This window comes from Oncorhynchus clarkii, unplaced genomic scaffold (genome assembly GCF_045791955.1).
Source record: "Oncorhynchus clarkii lewisi isolate Uvic-CL-2024 unplaced genomic scaffold, UVic_Ocla_1.0 unplaced_contig_3319_pilon_pilon, whole genome shotgun sequence".
Taxonomy (NCBI): domain Eukaryota; kingdom Metazoa; phylum Chordata; class Actinopteri; order Salmoniformes; family Salmonidae; genus Oncorhynchus; species Oncorhynchus clarkii.
The window spans coordinates 126185-147500 of NW_027261093.1; the positions used below are offsets into that span (position 1 = coordinate 126185).

A 21316-nucleotide genomic window follows, 5' to 3' on the forward strand; every position below is an offset into this window, starting at 1 on the left:
AGGTATAGATCACCTTGCAGAAACCACAGGTATATATCACCTTGCTGACCCTGTCCACCACTACAGAAACCACAGGTATATATCACCTTGCAGAAACCACAGGTATATATCACCTTGCTGAAACCACAGGCATATATCACCTTGCTGACCCTGTCCACCACTACAGAAACCACAGGTATATATCACCTTGCTGACCCCTGTCCACCACTACAGAAACCACAGGTATATATCACCTTGCTGACCTTGTCCACCACTACAGAAACCACAGGTATATATCACCTTGCAGAAACCACAGGTATATATCACCTTGCTGACCCTGTCCACCACTACAGAAACCACAGGTATAGATCACCTTGCAGAAACCACAGGTATATATCACCTTGCTGACCCTGTCCACCACTACAGAAACCACAGGTATATATCACCTTGCTGACCCTGTCCACCACTACAGAAACAACAGGTATATATCACCTTGCTGACCCTGTCCACCACTACAGAAACAACAGGTATATATCACCTTGCTGACCCTGTCCACCACTACAGAAACAACAGGTATATATCACCTTGCTGACCCTGTCCACCACTACAGAAACCACAGGTATATATCACCTTGCTGACCCTGTCCACCACTACAGAAACCACAGGTATATATCACCTTGCTGACCCTGTCCACCACTACAGAAACCACAGGTATATATCACCTTGCTGACCCTGTCCACCACTACAGAAACCACCCTGGCTAGGTTTGCATCACAGACCCTGGATAGGTTAGCATCACAGACCCTGGATAGGTTAGCATCACAGACCCTGGATAGGTTAGCATCACAGGTTAGCATCACAGACCCTGGATAGGTTAGCATCACAGACTAAGGTTAGGGGGCTAAGGTTAGGGGGCTATTGTTAGTGTGTTTGGGGGCTAGGGTTAGAGGGCTAGGGATAGGGGGTTAGGGGGCTAGGGTTAGAGGGCTAGGGTTAGGGCTAGGGGGCTAGGGTTAGGGGGCTAGGGAGCTAGGGTTAGGGGGCTAGGGTTAGAGGGCTAGGGTTAGTGGCCTAGGGGGTTAGGGGCTAGGGTTAGGGGGCTAGGGTTAGGGGGCTAGGGAGCTAGGGTTAGGGGGCTAGGGTTAGAGGGTTAGTGGCCTAGGGGGTTAGGGGGCTAGGGTTAGAGGGTTAGTGGGGTAGGGGGCTGGGCTAGGGTTAGGGGCCTAGGGTTAGGGGCTTAGGGTTAGAGGGCTAGGGGGCTAGGGCTAGGGGGCTACGATTAGGGGGCTAGGGTTAGGGGGCTAGGGTTAGAGGGTCAGGGGGTTAGGGGGCTAGGGCTACGGGGCTAGGGTTAGGGGGTTAGGGTTAGAGAGTTAGTGGGCTAGGGTTAGTGGGTTAGTGGGCTAGGGTTAGAAAGGCTAGGGTTAATGGGCTAGGCTAGGGGGCTAGGGTTAGTGGGCTAGGGTTAGGGGGCTAGGGTTAGGGGATAGGGGGTTAGTTGGCTAGGGTTAGTGGGCTAGGGGGCTAGGGTTAGTGCGCTAGGGGGTTAGGGTTAGTGGGCTAGGGTTAGTGGGCTAGGGTTAGTGGGCTAGGGTTAGGGGGCTAGGGTTAGTGGGCTGGGGTTAGGGGGATAGGGTTGGGGGGCTGGGGGCTAGGGGGATAGGGTTAGGGGGCTGGGGTTAGGGGGATAGGGCTAGGGGGCTAGGGGGCTAGGATTAGAGGGCTAGGGTTAGGGTTTTTGGTTAGTGTATAACTAAGTGTATAATGTGTTGTGTCTCTGTAGTGGAGAGTCCTGCTGGTGCCCTCCTAACAGCCCTGGTAGAGCAGGCCAGTCTAGGGTTAGGGTTAGGGGATAGGGGGTTAGTTGGCTAGGGTTAGTGGGCTAGGGGGCTAGGGTTAGTGCGCTAGGGGGTTAGGGTTAGTGGGCTAGGGTTAGTGGGCTAGGGTTAGTGGGCTAGGGTTAGTGGGCTAGGGTTAGGGGGCTAGGGTTAGTGGGCTGGGGTTAGGGGGATAGGGTTGGGGGGCTGGGGGCTAGGGGGATAGGGTTAGGGGGCTGGGGTTAGGGGGATAGGGCTAGGGGGCTAGGGGGCTAGGATTAGAGGGCTAGGGTTAGGGTTTTTGGTTAGTGTATAACTAAGTGTATAATGTGTTGTGTCTCTGTAGTGGAGAGTCCTGCTGGTGCCCTCCTAACAGCCCTGGTAGAGCAGGCCAGTCTGAAACAGCTAGGGCTAGGGTTAGTGTATAACTAAGTGTATAATGTGTTGTGTCTTAGTGGAGAGTCCTGCTGGTGCCCTCCTAACAGCCCTGGTAGAGCAGGCCAGTCTGAAACAGCTAGGGCTAGGGTTAGTGTATAACTAAGTGTATAATGTGTTGTGTCTTAGTGGAGAGTCCTGCTGGTGCCCTCCTAACAGCCCTGGTAGAGCAGGCCAGTCTGAAACAGCTAGGGCTAGGGTTAGTGTATAACTAAGTGTATAATGTGTTGTGTCTTAGTGGAGAGTCCTGCTGGTGCCCTCCTAACAGCCCTGGTAGAGCAGGCCAGTCTGAAACAGCTAGGGCTAGGGTTAGTGTATAACTAAGTGTATAATGTGTTGTGTCTTAGTGGAGAGTCCTGCTGGTGCCCTCCTAACAGCCCTGGTAGAGCAGGCCAGTCTGAAACAGCTAGGGCTAGGGTTAGTGTATAACTAAGTGTATAATGTGTTGTGTCTTAGTGGAGAGTCCTGCTGGTGCCCTCCTAACAGCCCTGGTAGAGCAGGCCAGTCTGAAACAGCTAGGGCTAGGGTTAGTGTATAACTAAGTGTATAATGTGTTGTGTCTTAGTGGAGAGTCCTGCTGGTGCCCTCCTAACAGCCCTGGTAGAGCAGGCCAGTCTGAAACAGCCGGAGTTGGAATCCCACCCGGTGCGTTCCTCCATGAAGCAGCTGCTGCGGTCGATGGACACGCTGTGTCCCTTCGAGCCCCAGAGCTCCCCTTGCAGGCCAGACTACATGAGGAGCTTCGTGGACTACGTCAACACGCTGGCTTCGGTGTTAATACGCAGCCTGGGATCTGAAGGTGAGTGTATTTACCTCCTGTGTGGGTCAGTTGGTAGAGCACGGCGCTTGTAACGTCGTCGATGGGTTTGTTTCCCGCTGGGGCCATTACCCATACGAATATGTATGTACGTGTAACAGAAAAGGGGAGTCTGTGCTCAAGCGTTAGCTTTTGAGTGGCAGAGACTCTTATTAAGGGAGGACGGATCACGTGTGGTTGTGAAACCACAGGTCCCGGGTCGGAGCCAGGTATGTGCCCGAATTGGGAGGAAGTGGTACTCGCTAAGCAAACAACAGCGGCAGGTAGCCTAGCAGTTAAGAGCGTTGGGTCGGTAACTGAAAGGTTGTTGGTTCGAATCCCCGAGACGACTAGGTGATAAATCTGTCGATGTGCCCTTGAGCAAGGCACTTAACTCCAATTGTTCCTGTAACAGATTTATTTTATTTTATTATAATTTTATTTTTTTCTCTGACATCTTTGCACATGCAATAAAACAGCAGAATAGAAACAGAATTGTATTTTACTCTCCTCTGTTTCTCCTCTGTTTCTCCTCTGTTTCTCCTGTTTCTCCTGTTTCTCCTCCGTTTCTCCTCCGTTTCTCCTCCGTTTCTCCTCTGTTTCTCCTCCGTTTCTCCTCTGTTTCTCCTCCTCTGTTTCTCCTGTTTCTCCCGTTTCTCCCGTTTCCCCGTTTCTCCCGTTTCTCCGTTTCTCCTCCGTTTCTCCTCCGTTTCTCCTCCGTTTCACCTCTGTTTCTCCTCTGTTTCTCCTCTGTTTCTCCTCTGTTTCTCCTCTTTCCACTCTGTTTCTCCTCCTCTGTTTCTCCTCCTCTGTTTCTCCTCCTCTGTTTCTCCTCCTCTGTTTCTCCTCCGTTTCTCCTCCGTTTCTCCTCCTCCGTTTCTCCTCCTCTGTTTCTCCTCCTCTGTTTCTCCTCCTCTGTTTCTCATCTGTTTCTCATCTGTTTCTCCTCTGTTTCTCCTCTGTTTCTCCTCTGTTTCTCCTCTGTTTCTCCTCCGTTTCTCCTCCGTTTCTCCTCCGTTTCTCCTCCGTTTCTCCTCTGTTTCTCCTCTGTTTCTCCTCTGTTTCTCCTCTGTTTCTCCTCTGTTTCTCCTCTGTTTCTCCTCTGTTTCTCCTCCGTTTCTCCTCTGTTTCTCCTCTGTTTCTCCTCTGTTTCTCCTCCGTTTCTCCTCTGTTTCTCCTCCTCCTCTGTTTCTCCTCCTCCTCTGTTTCTCCTCCTCCTCTGTTTCTCTTCCTCCTCTGTTTCTCCTCCTCTGTTTCTCCTCCTCCTCTGTTTCTCCTCCTCTGTTTCTCCTCTGTTTCTCCTCTGTTTCTCCTCTGTTTCTCCTCTGTTTCTCCTCCTCCTCTGTTTCTCCTCCTCCTCTGTTTCTCCTCTGTTTCTCCTCTGTTTGTCCTCTGTTTGTCCTCTGTTTCTCCTCTGTTTCTCCTCTGTTTGTCCTCTGTTTCTCCTCTGTTTCTCATCTGTTTCTCCTCTGTTTCTCCTCTGTTTCTCCTCTGTTTCTCCTCCGTTTCTCCTCCGTTTCTCCTCCGTTTCTCCTCCGTTTCTCCTCCGTTTCTCCTCCGTTTCTCCTCTGTTTCTCCTCTGTTTCTCCTCTGTTTCTCCTCTGTTTCTCCTCTGTTTCTCCTCCGTTTCTCCTCTGTTTCTCCTCCGTTTCTCCTCTGTTTCTCCTCCTCCTCTGTTTCTCCTCCTCCTCTGTTTCTCCTCCTCCTCTGTTTCTCTTCCTCCTCTGTTTCTCCTCCTCTGTTTCTCCTCCTCCTCTGTTTCTCCTCCTCTGTTTCTCCTCTGTTTCTCCTCTGTTTCTCCTCCTCCTCTGTTTCTCCTCCTCCTCTGTTTCTCCTCTGTTTCTCCTCTGTTTGTCCTCTGTTTGTCCTCTGTTTGTCCTCTGTTTGTCCTCTGTTTCTCCTCTGTTTCTCCTCTGTTTCTCCTCTGTTTGTCCTCTGTTTGTCCTCTGTTTGTCCTCTGTTTGTCCTCTGTTTCTCCTCTGTTTCTCCTCCGTTTCTCCTCCGTTTCTCCTTTGGGTGGTGGACCATTCTTGATACACACGGGAAACTGTTGAGCGTGAAAAACCCAGCATCGCTGCAGTTCTTGACACAAACCGGTGCGCCTTGGCATCTACTATTAAACCCTGTTCAAAAGCACTTAAATATTTTGTCTTCCCCATTCACCCTCTGAATGGCACACGAACACAACCCATGTCTCAATTGTCTCAAGGCTTAAAAATCCTTCTTTAACCCGGCTCCTCCTCTTCATCTACACTGATTTGAAGTGGATGATTTAACAAGTGACATCATTAAAGGGATCATAGCTTTCATCTAGATTAACCATGGTCAGTCTGTGTCATGGAAAGAGCAGGTGTTCCTAATATTTTGGCCACTCAGTGTTTTGTTCAATCTCTCCGTCTCTCTTCTCAGACCAAAACAGTGAGGTGAAGTTGGGGAACCCACTCCTGGTTCTCCTCCAGGCCCCATCTCAGCTGCTCTCTCACCTGCTGTTTGATAGACAGGTGGCTCCTGACAGGTAGATACACACAACCCACCCCCTCCCCCCCTCCCTATTCGTCATGGGAACCCTGGCTACGAGGCAGTATCACAAGTATATTTCGTGCTCTTTCATTCACTGAATTCAAACAATTTCAGCACTATGAGCTTGAGTTTCTTGTGTTAATATGAACGAGTGCATTTAATTCTACATCCTACTGTTATATATTGTGTGTGCCATTCCACTCACCTCCTGTCCCTCCCCCTGTTACCCTCTCTCTCTCTCTCTCTCTCTCTAGAGTTTTGTCTCTGTTGCAGCAGGAGGGTCTGCGTTTGAGTGTCCAGCAGGTGATCGTGCAGCGCTGCTGTGAGGCTCTGCCTTTGTGGGACTGGTGCCCCGACCCAGAGAGGGAAGCTAGCCCCAGGGGAGAGGCTGGTTCTGGGGGAGAGGCTGGTTCTGGGGGAGAGGCTGGTTCTGGGGGAGAGGCTGGGCAAGGACAGACTGGACCAGGGGAAGGGGTGTTTAGGACTGCCAGCCTGGCAGCCCTGCTACAGCTACAGACTCAGGAACACTTGTCAATGCTGGGCATCACTGAGCCTCAGTCCCAGTCCCCCAGCTCTGAATCTGGAGCCTCTCCCTCGCTGGAGGACCTCCGAGCAACTACACCTCCCGTCCTCATCTTGTCCTCTTCTCTTTCACCTCCACGACCAACTTCCTCTTCCTCCTCTTTTCTCCTCACACCATCAGCCCTGTCTTTCCTCAAATCCCGCTCCCCTCTCCTGGCCACCGTTGCCTGTCTAAGTGCCAGTCCACGAGGTGCTGCCCGGGTACAGCCGTCCGGTTGGCTGGTGTTCCGGGGCGGGGGGCGTAAAGAGTGTGTGCTGGACGGGGAGCAGATCTCCAGGGAGGGGGAAAGCCTGCTTAGAGACTTCCCCATCCTGAGGGCCTACCTGGGGGCCATGGTTCAGCCCGTCCTGGGTACTTCGCTGGGGGCTGGGGAGGATGGAGCCGGTGGCGGAGGTAAGATAGTTTTTTTTGTTGCTTTTTTGTGTCTTGTATTTGCTTTTTAAGGTATTGTGTAATTGTTTATTGATGTTTACGTGCAAGGGCTCATCTGTGAATTCGACTGTATTCTCCTCATGACTCCCTGCTTAACAGACTCCCTGCTTAACAGACTCTCTGCTTAACAGACTCCCTGCTTAACAGACTCCCTGCTTAACAGACTCCCTGCTTAACAGACTCCCTGCTTAACAGACTCCCTGCTTAACAGACTCCCTGCTTAACAGACTCCCTGCTTAACAGACTCCCTGCTTAACAGACTCCCTGCTTAAAAGACTCCCTGCTTAACAGACTCCCTGCTTAACAGAGTCCCTGCTTAACAGACTCTCTGCTTAACAGACTCCCTGCTTAACAGACTCCCTGCTTAACAGACTCCCTGCTTAACAGACTCCCTGCTTAACAGACTCCCTGCTTAACAGACTCCCTGCTTAACAGACTCTCTGCTTAACAGACTCCCTGCTTAACAGACTCCCTGCTTAACAGACTCCCTGCTTAACAGACTCCCTGCTTAACAGACTCCCTGCTTAACAGACTCTCTGCTTAACAGACTCCCTGCTTAACAGACTCAGTGGACTGACAGCGTTTTTAACTACTTTGCGGATATGCAACAGACAATCATTAATATCAGTCAAAAATATCAAATTCCAAGTTTATGCTTTTATAAAGAGGTTTTTAAAATAAATAGGTTATATTTGACTCCACATTCCATGATGTAGGTGTTGTTGACAGAATAGATAGATGTAGTTCGATGCATGATTTAATATAATTCACCAATACATTTTCTTGGTAGTCCAAAACATATTGCTATCGGGTTGTAAAATCACAGCCTGGTACATTGTTTGTTGCCTCCATTCGGGATGCACCGTTTCATTTTCAATAACTCAATATTTTGGACAAGATAAACAAACAAACAGACGACTGTAACTACGGCTGGGAACAATCATAGCTAAGGAAGTGATCACAAGTCCGTCATAACGTGGCTAATAGTCTTGTGTATCTATGTAGTATTTATCTAGCAGTTAGATAGCTAGCTAGCTGCTACAAAGATGTCATTGGAGGAGCTTTTTCCCTTCATATCGTTTTTGTTGGTGGCTGTACTATGTAACCCTATGTAACCCTATGTAACCCTATGTAACCCTATGTAACGCTATGTAACCCTATGTAACCCTATGTAACCCTATGTAACCCTATGTAACCCTATGTAACCCTATGTAACGCTATGTAACCCTATGTAACGCTATGTAACCCTATGTAACGCTATGTAACCCTATATAACCCTATGTAATGCTATGTAACCTTATGTAACCCTATGTAACCCTATATAACCCTATGTAATGCTATATAACCCTATGTAACGCTATGTAACCCTATGTAACCCTATATAACCCTATGTAATGCTATGTAACCCTATGTAACCCTATATAACCCTATGTAATGCTATATAACCCTATGTAACGCTATGTAACCCTATATAACCCTATGTAATGCTATGTAACCCTATGTAACCCTATATAACCCTATGTAATGCTATGTAACCCTATGTAACGCTATGTAACCCCATGTAACCCTATGTAACGCTATGTAACGCTATGTAACGCTATGTAACGCTATGTAACCCCATGTAACCCCATGTAGCCCCGTGTAACGCTATGTAACCCCATGTAACCCCATGTAACCCCATGTAACCCCATGTAGCCCCGTGTAACGCTATGTAACGCTATGTAACCCAGCTAGAGATGCAGTTGTTGCAGCAGTTAACTAGCGAGAACTTAAACGACTGTTTTCCAGTTAGCTAACATTATCTCTTGCGTTCGGAAATTCACTCTGGCTATCTATCTACTCCGATTTCAGAGCCCTCTCGTCTGAGTGTACCGGAGCGCAGAATAACGGATGAATTTAGTGAACGCTCAACACCCGTTAAATATGGCCGGTGTCGGTAAACGTAGGCAAACAAAAGTTAATAGTTTAACATGTAAACAGCCTAACCAGCTCGGCTAGTAAAATGGTCAGAGTGAGGTGTTCTCGCATTTGTGTCTGGAAGTAGCTAGCTAGCCATCTTTAGCCAGTTAGCTTGGGTGCTTGGTTGGGACAAGCGTGCATTGGCAAGCTGCACAAGGACCGGTACGCTACAATTCTCCGTCGTTTATTCGTGCAATTTTGACGGCCAACTATCTGAAAAAGTCTGAGAGGGTTTATCTAATGTTCCTTATATTTTCACACATCTTGTTTTGGCATTAGTTGTTGATCTTGTTGTTGTTGATGTGCATCACTGAGGGAGAGAAAGACTCCCTTTTCATGGTTTTTCAATCAATAGGACTATAAGGTTCCCAAATGTAAGAGGACTCGCGTGGTGTTTTACAGAAATCCATTCAGGTTTATTTTTTATGTTTTTTAGCGAATGCGTTCTAATGATCTAAAGTCGCCTGTAAACACACAGTCCAGTTCATAGTGAATGATGGCAGGCCCTACTGCCTGTAAACACACAGCCCAGTTCATAGTGAATGATGGCAGGCCCTACTGCCTGTAAACACACAGTCCTGTAAACACACAGTCCAGTTCATAGTGAATGATGACAGGCCCTACTGCCTGTAAACACACAGTCCAGTTCATAGTGAATGATGGCAGGCCCTACTGCCTGTAAACACACAGTCCTGTAAACACACAGTCCAGTTCATAGTGAATGATGACAGGCCCTACTGCCTGTAAACACACAGTCCAGTTCATAGTGAATGATGACAGGCCCTACTGCCTGTAAACACACAGTCCTGTAAACACACAGTCCAGTTCATAGTGAATGATGACAGGCCCTACTGCCTGTAAACACACAGTCCTGTTCATAGTGAATGATGACAGGCCCTACTGCCTGTAAACACACAGTCAGAAGACAGGCCTACTGTCTGTAAACACACAGTCCAGTTCAAAGTGAATGATGACAGGCCCTACTGCCTGTAAACACACATTCCTGTAAACACACAGTCCAGTTCATAGTGAATGATGACAGACCCTACTGCCTGTAAACACACAGTCCAGTTCAGAGTGAATGATAACAGGTCCTACTGTCTGTAAACACACAGTCCAGTTCAAAGTGAATGATGACAGGCCCTACTGTCTGTAAACACACAGTCCAGTTCATAGTGAATGATGACAGGCCCTACTGCCTGTAACACACAGTCCAGTTCAAAGTGAATGATGACAGGCCCTACTGCCTGTAAACACACAGTCCAGTTCAAAGTGAATGATGACAGGCCCTACTGCCTGTAAACACACAGTCCAGTTCAAAGTGAATGATGACAGGCCCTACTGCCTGTAAACACACAGTCCAGTTCATAGTAAATGATGACAGGCCCTACTGCCTGTAAACACACAGTCCAGTTCATAGTGAATGATGACAGGTCCTACTGCCTGTAACACACAGTCCAGTTCATAGTGAATGATGACAGGCCCTACTGCCTGTAACACACAGTCCAGTTCATAGTGAATGATGACAGGCCCTACTGCCTGTAACACACAGTCCAGTTCATAGTGAATGATGACAGGCCCTACTGCCTGTAAACACACAGTTCATAGTGAATGATGACAGGCCCTACTGCCTGTAAACACACAGTTCATAGTGAATGATGACAGGCCCTACTGCCTGTAACACACAGTCCAGTTCATAGTGAATGATGACAGGCCCTACTGCCTGTAAACACACAGTTCATAGTGAATGATGACAGGCCCTACTGCCTGTAAACACACAGTTCATAGTGAATGATGACAGGCCCTACTGCCTGTAAACACACAGTGCATAGTGAATGATGACAGGCCCTACTGCATGTAAACACACAGTTCATAGTGAATGATGACAGGACCTACTGCCTGTAAAAACACAGTCCAGTTCAAAGTGAATGATGGCAGTCCTTACTGCCTGTAAACACACAGTCCAGTTCAAAGTGAATGATGGCAGTCCCTACTGTCTGTAAACACACAGTCCAGTTCATAGTGAATGATGACAGGCCCTACTGCCTGTAAACACACAGTCCAGTTCAATGTGAATGATGCCAGGCCCTACTGCCTGTAAACACACAGTCCAGTTCATAGTGAATGATGACAGGCCCTACTGCCTGTAAACACACAGTCCAGTTCAATGTGAATGATGCCAGGCCCTACTGCCTGTAAACACACAGTCCAGTTCAAAGTGAATGATAACAGGCCCTACTGTCTGTAAACACACAGTCCAGTTCATAGTGAATGATGGCAGGCCCTACTTCCTGTAAACACACAGTCCAGTTCAAAGTGAATGATGACAGGCCCTACTGCCCGTAAACACACAGTCCAGTTCAAAGTGAATGATGACAGGCCCTACTGTCTGTAAACACACAGTCCAGTTCAAAGTGAATGATGACAGGCCCTACTGCCTGTAAACACACAGTCCAGTTCATAGTGAATGATGACAGGCCCTACTGCCTGTAAACACACAGTCCAGTTCATAGTGAATGATGACAGGCCCTACTGCCTGTAAACACACAGTCCAGTTCAAAGTGAATGATGGCAGGCCCTACTGTCTGTAAACACACAGTCCAGTTCATAGTGAATGATGACAGGCCCTACTGCCTGTAAACACACAGTCCAGTTCATAGTGAATGATGACAGGCCCTACTGCCTGTAAACACACAGTCCAGTTCATAGTGAATGATGACAGGCCCTACTGCCTGTAAACACACAGTCCAGTTCAAAGTGAATGATGACAGGCCCTACTGCCTGTAAACACACAGTCCAGTTCATAGTGCCTGTAAACACACAGTCCAGTTCATAGTGACTATAAACACACAGTCCAGTTCATAGTGAATGATGACAGGCTTGTTTGCATTAAGGCCTACTGTAGCTCTGATTGGCTATGGTGCACCGGTCTGCATAGACTCTGGTCCTGGATGAGACGTATGTTTTTGTTCGGTTTTATTTACTGCAGTGTCTATTAATTGTCCTAAAACACAACCGCTTTCCAAATCTATTTTGCTATAGAAGTATAAATATACACAATTCTAAAATAACATTCTAGGAATTTATGAAAACATTCAAATGACCATATCTAAGTGAACGCTTGTCAGATTATTATAATAATAATATTATAATTATTATAATAATCCTGGGGATGTATATTATGATCAGATTTGATGTTGCTAAAAGGCTGTCAGGTGGTAAGAGCGTTGGGCCAGTAACCGAAAGGCAAAAATCTGTCGTTCTGCCCCTGAACAAGGTAGTTCCTGTTCCTGTTCCGTCATTGCAAATAATAATTTGTTCTTAACTGACTTGCCTAGTTAAATAAAGGTTATTATTTATTATTAATACAATAATTTTGAACTGCATATACATATTTATATAAATACAGTTTGATTCAATTGTTTTATTGAATCAAACTTTATTTATATTAATATTTATATGCAGTTCAAAATTATTGTATTAATTATTGTATTAATAGTACATTTCTAGACCCATATGAAATGAAGATGGATTAGATTAGCCTTTTATTTTCTGTTTTCACAGAAATGTGCCTTGATCATTAAACTTAACTACAGACAATATATCAAAACAAAAAGCATATAAATATCTGTTATATAAATAATAAAATCACAGATCAGGCTAGCATTACATTAGCCAGAGGCTAGCAGAACGTTATCCAGAGGCTAGCAGAATGTTATCCAGAGGCTAGCAGAACGTTAGCCAGAGGCTAGCATTACGTTAGCCAGAGGCTAGCAGAACGTTAGCCAGAGGCTAGCAGAACGTTAGCCAGAGGCTAGCAGAACGTTAGCCAGTTAGCTAGAGGCTAGCAGAACGTTAGCCAGAGGCTAGCAGAACGTTATCCAGAGGCTAGCAGAACGTTATCCAGAGGCTAGCAGAACGTTATCCAGAGGCTACGTTATCCAGAGGCTAGCAGAACGTTAGCCAGAGGCTAGCAGAACGTTAGCCAGAGGCTAGCAGAGCGTTACTTAGCTAGAGGATAGCACTTTTCAGACCAGGCTAGCAGAACATTAGCCAGACAAGCTCGACAGCACAGATTTTGGACCCCTGGATATAGAGAATGTCACCCTGGCTAGTAGTAATTCCAGTCTACTAGCCTGACTGACAAGTACCCAAAATCCTTCAGATCAAATCAAATGTATTTATAAAGCCCTTTTTAAAACCCACAGATGTCACAAAATGCTTATACAGAAACCCAGACTAAAATCCCAAACAGCTAGCAATGCCGATGTAGAAGCACGGTGGCTAGGAAAAACTCCCAAGAAAGGCATTGAACCTAGGAAGAAACTTAGAGAGGAACCAGGCTATGAGGGGTGGCCAGTCCTCTTCTGGCTGTGCCGGGTGGAGATTATAAGAGGACATGGCCTTTAAGGCCAGATCGTTCTTCAAGATATTCATAGATGACCAGCAGGGTTAAATTTATAATCACAGTGGTTGTAGAGGGTGTAATAGGTCAGTACCTCAGGAGAAAATGTCAGTTGGCTTTTCATAGCCCAAGCATTCAGAGGTCGAGACAGCAGGTGTGGGGAAGAGCGAGAGACAGAGAGAGACAGAGAGAGACAGAGAGAGACAGAGAGAGAGAGACAGAGAGGGAGACAGAGAGGGAGACAGAGACGGAGACGGAGACGGAGAGGGAGACAGACAGACAGGGAGACAGACAGACAGGGAGACAGACAGACAGGGAGACAGACAGACAGAGAGAGATATATTCACTTTATCTATTATATATTATATATTATCTACCTCACTTGCTTTGGCAATGTTAACACATGTTTCCCATGCCAATAAAGCCCTTGAATTGAATTGAAATTGAATTGAGAGAGACAGACAGAGAGAGAGAGACAGACAGACAGAGAGAGAGAAGGTCCAGGACAAGGTAGCTTTTTAGGGTTACATAGCATTACATAAGGTTACATAGCATTACATAAGGTTACATAGCATTACATAAGGTTACATAGCATTACATAGGATTACATAGGGTTACATAGCATTACATAGGGTTACATAGCATTACATAGGATTACATAGGGTTACATAGCATTACATAGGGTTACATAGCGTTACATAGGGTTACATAGCGGTACATAGGGTTACATAGGGTTACATAGCATTACATAGGGTTACATAGCATTACATAGGATTACATAGGGTTACATAGCATTACATAGGGTTACATAGCGTTACATAGGGTTACTTAGCGTTACATAGGGTTACATAGGGTTACATAGCGTTACATAGGGTTACATAGCATTACATAGGGTTACATAGCGTTACATAGGGTTACATAGGGTTACATAGCATTACATAGGGTTGCATAGCATTACATAGGGTCACATAGAGTTACATAGGGTTACATAGCCACAGGCAAAACAACAGAAACTGGATCAGCATCATGACTGGGGACAGACAGGAGTCATCAGGCCAGGTAGTCCTGAGGCATGTTCCAAGAGCTCAAGTCCTCCCAGCAACTACAACAACCATGTTCTCTCTCTCTCACTCTCTCTGTGTGTGTGTACATGTAGATGCTGGAGGTCTTGGGGCAGCCCTATGTGGTAAGCCCCTGGTGGTTTTACTCCTGTCGGGCCCTCAGGGGACACCTGCCCAGGCTGTGGCTATGGAAGCCTTCCAGCAGGCCCTGGCCTCTCGGGACCTGGGCAGGGCTCTGAGCCTGCTGGAGCTGTATGGACAGGGCTGCAGCCAGGAGAGGGTGCTCCGAGACAGACTACTAGCCTGGGCTGCTCTGGAGGGTGAGTACTGGGTTCATTACTCTGTGTGGACGTTTCCCCTTGGGTACAGATCTAGGATCAGCTTCTACCATTTGTGGGGAAAATGCTAAACTGACATCAGATCAATGTCTGGTGAGGGAGGGTCAGGTAGAACCATAGGCTGTGTTCCAAATGGAACCCTATATAGTGCACTCCTTTAGACCCAGTGTCCCCAAAACCAGAGGAAAGAGTGCCTCCTACTGGCCCTCCAACACCACTTCCAGCAGCATCTGGTCTCCCATCCAGGGACCGACCAGGACCAACCCTGCTTAGCTTCAGAGGCAAGCCAGCAGTGGGATACATTCAGTGCACTACTTTAGACCAGGGCCCACAGGGCTCTGTTATCTAGTGCATTACTTTAGGCCAGGGCCCACAGGGCTCTGTTATCTAGTGCACTACTTTAGGCCAGGGCCCACAGGGCTCTGTTATCTAGTGCACTACTTTAGGCCAGGGCCCACAGGGCTCTGTTATCTAGTGCACTACTTTAGACCAGGGCCCATAGGGCTCTGTTATCTAGTGCACTACTTTAGACCAGGGCCCATAGGGCTCTGTTATCTAGTGCACTACTTTAGACCAGGGCCCATAGGGCTCTGTTATCTAGTGCACTACTTTAGACCAGGGCCCATAGGGCTCTGTTATGTACTGTAGTGCACTACTTTAGACCAGGGCCCATAGGGCTCTGTTATCTAGTGCACTATAAAATGAAGAGGTTGCCATTTGGGATGTCACCATGGCTCTGCTTGAACAAAGTCACACTGTTTATGTTGTGTCTGGTGATTTTTAGATAGCCTAGTGGTTAGAGGGGGGAGGCAGGTAGCCTAGTGGTTAGAGGGGGGAGGCAGGTAGCCTAGTGGTTAGAGGGGGGAGGCAGGTAGCCTAGTGGTTAGAGGGGGGAGGCAGGTAGCCTAGTGGTTAGAGGGGGGAGGCAGGTAGCCTAGTGGTTAGAGGGGGGGAGGCAGGTAGCCTAGTGGTTAGAGGGGGGAGGCAGGTAGCCTAGTGGTTAGAGCGTTGGGTCAGAAAGGTTGCAAGTTCAAATCCCCGAGCTGACAAGGTACAAATCTGTCGTTCTGCCCCCTGAACAAGGCAGTTAACCCTCTGTTCCCCGGTAGGCCGTCATTGAAAATAAGAATTTGTTCTTAACTGTCTTGCCTAGTTAAATAACATTTTAAAAAATATATCTACTGTGTTGACATTTTGGTATTTTTTCATTCCTGGTGCCAATCTAGTTAATTTTTTTAACTTTCTGACACAATCGCTGATTTGTTCTTATTTCCCTCCCTCCCACCTTCCTCCCTACAGATGGCGAAGACAGCATAGGCCAGTTGTTCAGAGTACAGGACCCATGTCTGAGGGCCCGTGTGGCCTTACAGGCCCTGGAGCGCTGGCCCCTCGGGCCCTCTCTGGAGCTGATGGAGTTCTGCCTCAACAACCCCCACATGGAGGCCTCTCTCAGGGGAGAGCTGGAGCTCAGGAAGACGGAGCTGGACATCTACCAACGGGTAACAAGAGACATTTAATCAAAGTTATTACATACTTTATGATCATGTTATTTGAAGCTGGTAGATTCATGTTATTTGAAGCTGGTAGATAGACCAATAGCGATGAAGCTGGTAGATAAATGTTATTTGAAGCAGGTAGATAAATGTTATTTGAAGCAGGTAGATAAATGTTATTTGAAGCAGGTAGATAAATGTTATTTGAAGCTGGTAGATAAATGTTATTTGAAGCTGGTAGATAAATGTTATTTGAAGCTGGTAGGTAAATGTTATTTGAAGCAGGTAGATAAATGTTATTTGAAGCAGGTAGATAAATGTTATTTGAAGCAGGTAGATAAATGTTATTTGAAGCAGGTAGATAGACCAATAGCGATGAAGCTGGTAGATAAATGTTATTTGAAGCAGGTAGATAAATGTTATTTGAAGCTGGTAGATAAATGTTATTTGAAGCAGGTAGATAAATGTTATTTGAAGCTGGTAGATAAATGTTATTTGAAGCTGGTAGGTAAATGTTATTTGAAGCAGGTAGATAAATGTTATTTGAAGCAGGTAGATAAATGTTATTTGAAGCTGGTAGATAAATGTTATTTGAAGCTGGTAGGTAAATGTTATTTGAAGCTGGTAGATAAATGTTATTTGAAGCTGGTAGGTAAATGTTATTTGAAGCAGGTAGATAAATGTTATTTGAAGCTGGTAGATAAATGTTATTTGAAGCAGGTAGATAAATGTTATTTGAAGCAGGTAGATAAATGTTATTTGACAATTGAAACGGGAACTGGACACATATCGATGGGTAAATACAGTGGGGCAAAAAAGTATTTAGTCAGCCACCAATTGGGCAAGTTCTCCCACTTAAAAAGATGAGAGAGGCCTGTAATTTTCACCATAGGTACACTTCCACTATGACAGACAAAATGAGAAAAAAAATCCAGACAATCACATTGTAGGATTTGTTTATGAATTTATTTCCAAATTATGGTGGAAAATAAGTATTTGGTCAATAACAAAAGTTTATCTCAATACTTTGCACACATATACTGTGCCAGCCCACACCCTTCTGGCACAAACTTCTCTGCCATCTTCCCTGTCTTTCTCTCACAGTGTTCTATCCACAATAAAGAACAAAATATGACCGCTTCAACAAATCTTCTATCCTAGATGTTGAACCTGCTGCCTTCGTTGCCGTGGGCCACCTGGCAGGAGCTGAGGACAGAGTCCAGGAGAGACCCTGAGTCCATGTTTTCTAGGATGTTGGAAGCCAGGGTGAGTCTCAACACGGTGTAAATAAATAGCTTGACACCTTCTTTTTTTTTAACACGGACGTTATTAGACCTTGAGTCTATTCTGTCTAGGAGGCTGGAGGCCAAGGTAAGTCCCACCAATGTGTTTATATATAGTCCCATTTATTTTTTTATTTTTTTATCCAGGTTAACTTTAGCACTAACTTTTTAATGGACGTTTTAGTATTTACAAAAAAAACACAGAGCACCACATTTTAGGGTTCTGGAAAAAAAGGATCAAACGAATCAAAAGATGCTTCCTCTGCTGTCCATTTGATGATCTCGTCATCTCTCTGTCAGGAGTTTTCTCTGTGTGCCCAGTGGATGGCGCTGTACTCTGTCTCAGACCAGCTCAGATTACAGCTGCAGACTGAACACCTGCTACACCTGCTGGAGAAAGGACAGACTGACAACGCTTTCCAGGTGGGCTTTCGTCTGCATCGCTATTGGTCTAAACTTGTCTAAACTTCATTTCTTCACCTTTCTCTCCTCCATATGTGACCGACCAGCTCGATTCGGTCTTATGTTGCAGAATTTGAACTTGTGTTTTTTTTTTATTTTTTACATTGGATAAAAGTAGAAACTCAGAGCTATAAAATGGTATATCATACACTACAGTTGAGGAACAATGGGAAAGTAATTCTGCTTTGAAAGTCGATCAACTTGTAACCTCACTTTTGAGAAAATGGCCTTTGAATATTTTTGGTACACCTCCTGGAGAGCCCTTCTTTGTCTACACCCATTCAGCATCGTTCACACCCTCTTAAGCTTTAGCCCCACCCATTCAGCATCGTTCACACCCTCTTAAGCTTTAGCCCCACCCATTCAGCATCGTTCACATCCTCTTAAGCTTTAGCCCCACCCATTTAGCATCGTTCACACCCTCTTAAGCTTTAGCCCCACCCATTCAGCATCGTTCACACCCTCTTAAGCTTTAGCCCCACCCATTCAGCATCATTCACACCCTCTTAAGCTTTAGCCCCACCCATTCAGCATCGTTCACACCCTCTTAAGCTTTAGCCCCACCCATTCAGCATCGTTCACACCCTCTTAAGCTTTAGCCCCACCCATTCAGCATCGTTCACACCCTCTTAAGCTTTAGCCCCACCCATTCAGCATCGTTCACACCCTCTTAAGCTTTTAGCCCCACCCATTCAGCATCGTTCACACCCTCTTAAGCTTTAGCCCCACCCATTCAGCATCGTTCACACCCTCTTAAGCTTTAGCCCCACCCATTCAGCATCGTTCACACCCTCTTAAGCTTTAGCCCCACCCATTCAGCATCGTTCACACCCTCTTAAGCTTTAGCCCCACCCATTCAGCATCGTTCACAACCTCTTAAGCTTTAGCCCCACCCATTCAGCATCGTTCACACCCTCTTAAGCTTTTAGCCCCACCCATTCAGCATCGTTCACAACCTCTTAAGCTTTAGCCCCACCCATTCAGCATCATTCACACCCTTTTAAGCTTTAGCCCCACCCATTCAGCATCGTTCACACCCTCTTAAGCTTTTAGCCCCACCCATTCAGCATCGTTCACACCCTCTTAAGCTTTAGCCCCACCCATTCAGCATCGTTCACACCCTCTTAAGCTTTTAGCCCCACCCATTCAGCATCATTCACACCCTCTTAAGCTTTTAGCCCCACCCATTCAGCATCGTTCACACCCTGTTAAGCTTTTAGCCCCACCCATTCAGCATTGTTCACACCCTCTTAAGCTTTAGCCCCACCCATCTCTTTAAGGGTGGATCCGAGCATTGTGTCCTAACAACAGCAGTCCAGCACCCAAGCTAATTGGCTAAAGTTTGCTTGCTTGCTAGCTACTTCTAGACACAAATGAGAGAACAGCTCTCTGAACATTACTCGCCCCATAGCAGAGCTGGTTTGGCTGTTAGGTTATCCAGAGCGTTGGTGACTAAATGTGCTGCTGGCAACAATTTATGTTTTTTTTGCCAACGTTTACTGACACCGGCCGTGTCGGATGTTGAGCATTCATTTGTCAGGTATTCTGCGCTCTGGCACACTCAGATGAGAGTGCTCTGAAATCGGAGTAGATAGCCAGAGTGAATTTACCAGCTACGTCTATCAACAGTTGTCGCAGTGACATCATTAAAATTAAATTGAAATGGTCACTTGCATAGTGGAGTCTTTTTGTTTAGACATGTAGCTAGCTAGCTAAACAATGAACCATAATCCCAACTCATTACATTACTACCCTGCATGAATCTACAGATAGCTAACCAACCAGGTTCAATGTTATCTAGCTAGCTAACATTAGGCTATAACTAGCAATGCAAATGGCTCTGAGATACAAATCATATTATTACACAGATCATACACGTAATGTTATCTAGCGAGTCAGCGAGCTTACGTTCACTAGCTAGCTAACAGTACACTTTAACTTGAAATTAAAATGTTTTTCTGACAAAATTAGAAATGTGTAATATCTGAAAATGTAGTTAGCTAGACTATCTTACCTGTATACATGGATGGATGCTTCTCCCTCTCTCACGGGTGCCATCGCTCATCCATATACTTACATGTACATATTCTCATTCAGCCCTTTAGATTGGTGTGTATTAGGTAGTTGTTGGGGGAATTGTTAGATTACTTGTTAGATATTACTGCACGGTTGGAACTAGAAGCACAAGCATTTCGCTACTCTCGCATTAAAATCTGCTAACCATGCGTATGTGACCAATAAATTTTGATTTGACGGTTGCCCTTAGTTTGAAGATATAATCTAGAGACAGGTGTTTCCTCCATCTCCTTAGCTATCATATTCTAATTCCACTGATTTCAAAACTTGATCGTCCAGAAAGTGGAGAGCAACTCTTATGCAGTTGTACAACTATATATATATATATATATATATATATATATACACAAATCTGCGTTAGCCTCCGTTTCTTCTCCCTCTCCTCCGTTTCTTCTCCCTCTCCTCTGTTTCTTCTCCTTCCCCTGCTCCGTTTCTTCTCTTTCCTCTGCTCCGTTTCTTCTCTTTCCTCTCCTCCGTTTCTTCTCCCTCTCCTCTGTTTCTTTCCTTCCCTCTGCTCCGTTTCTTCTCTTTCCTCTCCTCTGTTTCTTCTCCATCCCTCTGCTCCGTTTCTTCTCTTTCCTCTCCTCGTTTCTTCTCCCTCTCCTCTGTTTCTTCTCCTTCCCTCTGCTCCGTTTCTTCTCTTTCCTCTCCTCGGTTTCTTCTTCCTCTGTCCGTTTCTTCTCCTTCCCCTGCTCCATTTCTTCTCCTTCCTCTGCTCCGTTTCTTCTCCTTCCTCTTCCCTTATTGGAAGAACAGGTGAAGAATAGGTGAAGGCAATAGGCTGGATTCCTACGGTATTAGGAAATCTCCTTTCACCTGTCCATTGTCTTTCCAATCAGTGCAGAAGAAGGAAAGGAGAAGAGGAATCCAGTTTATACAATTGAGATGTGACCCATCTGTCTATAGTTGTTTCTCCTCCGTGCACTATGTCATAGACTTTGTTTCTCATTGACTCTCTTCACTGTGATTGGTACAGCTGCTGGAGGGCCTATCAGACTTAACCTTGGGTCTGGAGGTGTGTGAGCGCGCTCTGGACCGCCGGCCCGGATTGGCTGCCTGCCACTTCCTGGCTAACTACCTCACTCTCCACTTCCAGTGCCAAGTGTCCCCCGCCCGCCGACGCCACATCCACGACCTTCACCTGGGATCCAAGGTCAGCAGATTCAATGACCTTTATTGTATCTGCGGTTAAGAGCAGACAGCCTAGCGGTTAGAGCAGGCAGCCGAGCGGTTAAGAGCAGGCAGCCTAGCGGTTAAGAGCAGGCAGCCTAGCGGTTAAGAGCAGGCAGGAAAAGAACGAGCGCAGGAACGATGGGAGAGCGCGGGAGAGATCAGGAAAGAGTGTGTCACTAAAGTAGTAGGTCTGATTTGAACCCGACACTGGAACACACACCACCAGATAGTGTTTTAAATGAACCTCTCTCTCTTCTCTCTCTACTCGTCTCCTCTCCTCTCCTCTCCTCTCCTCTCCTTACTCTCTCTCTCTCCTCTACTCTCCTTACTCTCTCTCTCTCCTCTACTCTCCTTACTCTTTCCCTCTCCCTATTCTCTCTCTTCTCTCCTCTGCTCTACTCTCTACTCTCTCTCCTCTACTCTCTCTCTCCTCTACTCTCTCTCTCTATTCTACTCACTCTCTCCTCTACTCTCTCTCTACTCTACTCTACTCTCTCTCTCCCT

At 46.3% G+C, this 21316-nt stretch overlaps 1 protein-coding gene across 1 annotated transcript in view; it reads left to right on the forward strand.

The window, feature by feature from the left end:
- LOC139404747 (zinc finger FYVE domain-containing protein 26-like) overlaps window positions 1-21316 on the forward strand; it is a gene marked incomplete at its 3' end in the record, with an annotated part of 120547 nt that overhangs the window by 99056 nt on the left and 175 nt on the right. The window contains exons 17-24 of the mRNA XM_071147350.1: window positions 2797-3030; window positions 5437-5542; window positions 5802-6523; window positions 14083-14307; window positions 15625-15824; window positions 16980-17084; window positions 17402-17524; window positions 20616-20792. Of these exons, the coding sequence (XP_071003451.1) occupies window positions 2797-3030; window positions 5437-5542; window positions 5802-6523; window positions 14083-14307; window positions 15625-15824; window positions 16980-17084; window positions 17402-17524; window positions 20616-20792 (1892 nt within the window). The remainder of the gene's footprint in view (window positions 1-2796; window positions 3031-5436; window positions 5543-5801; window positions 6524-14082; window positions 14308-15624; window positions 15825-16979; window positions 17085-17401; window positions 17525-20615; window positions 20793-21316) is intronic.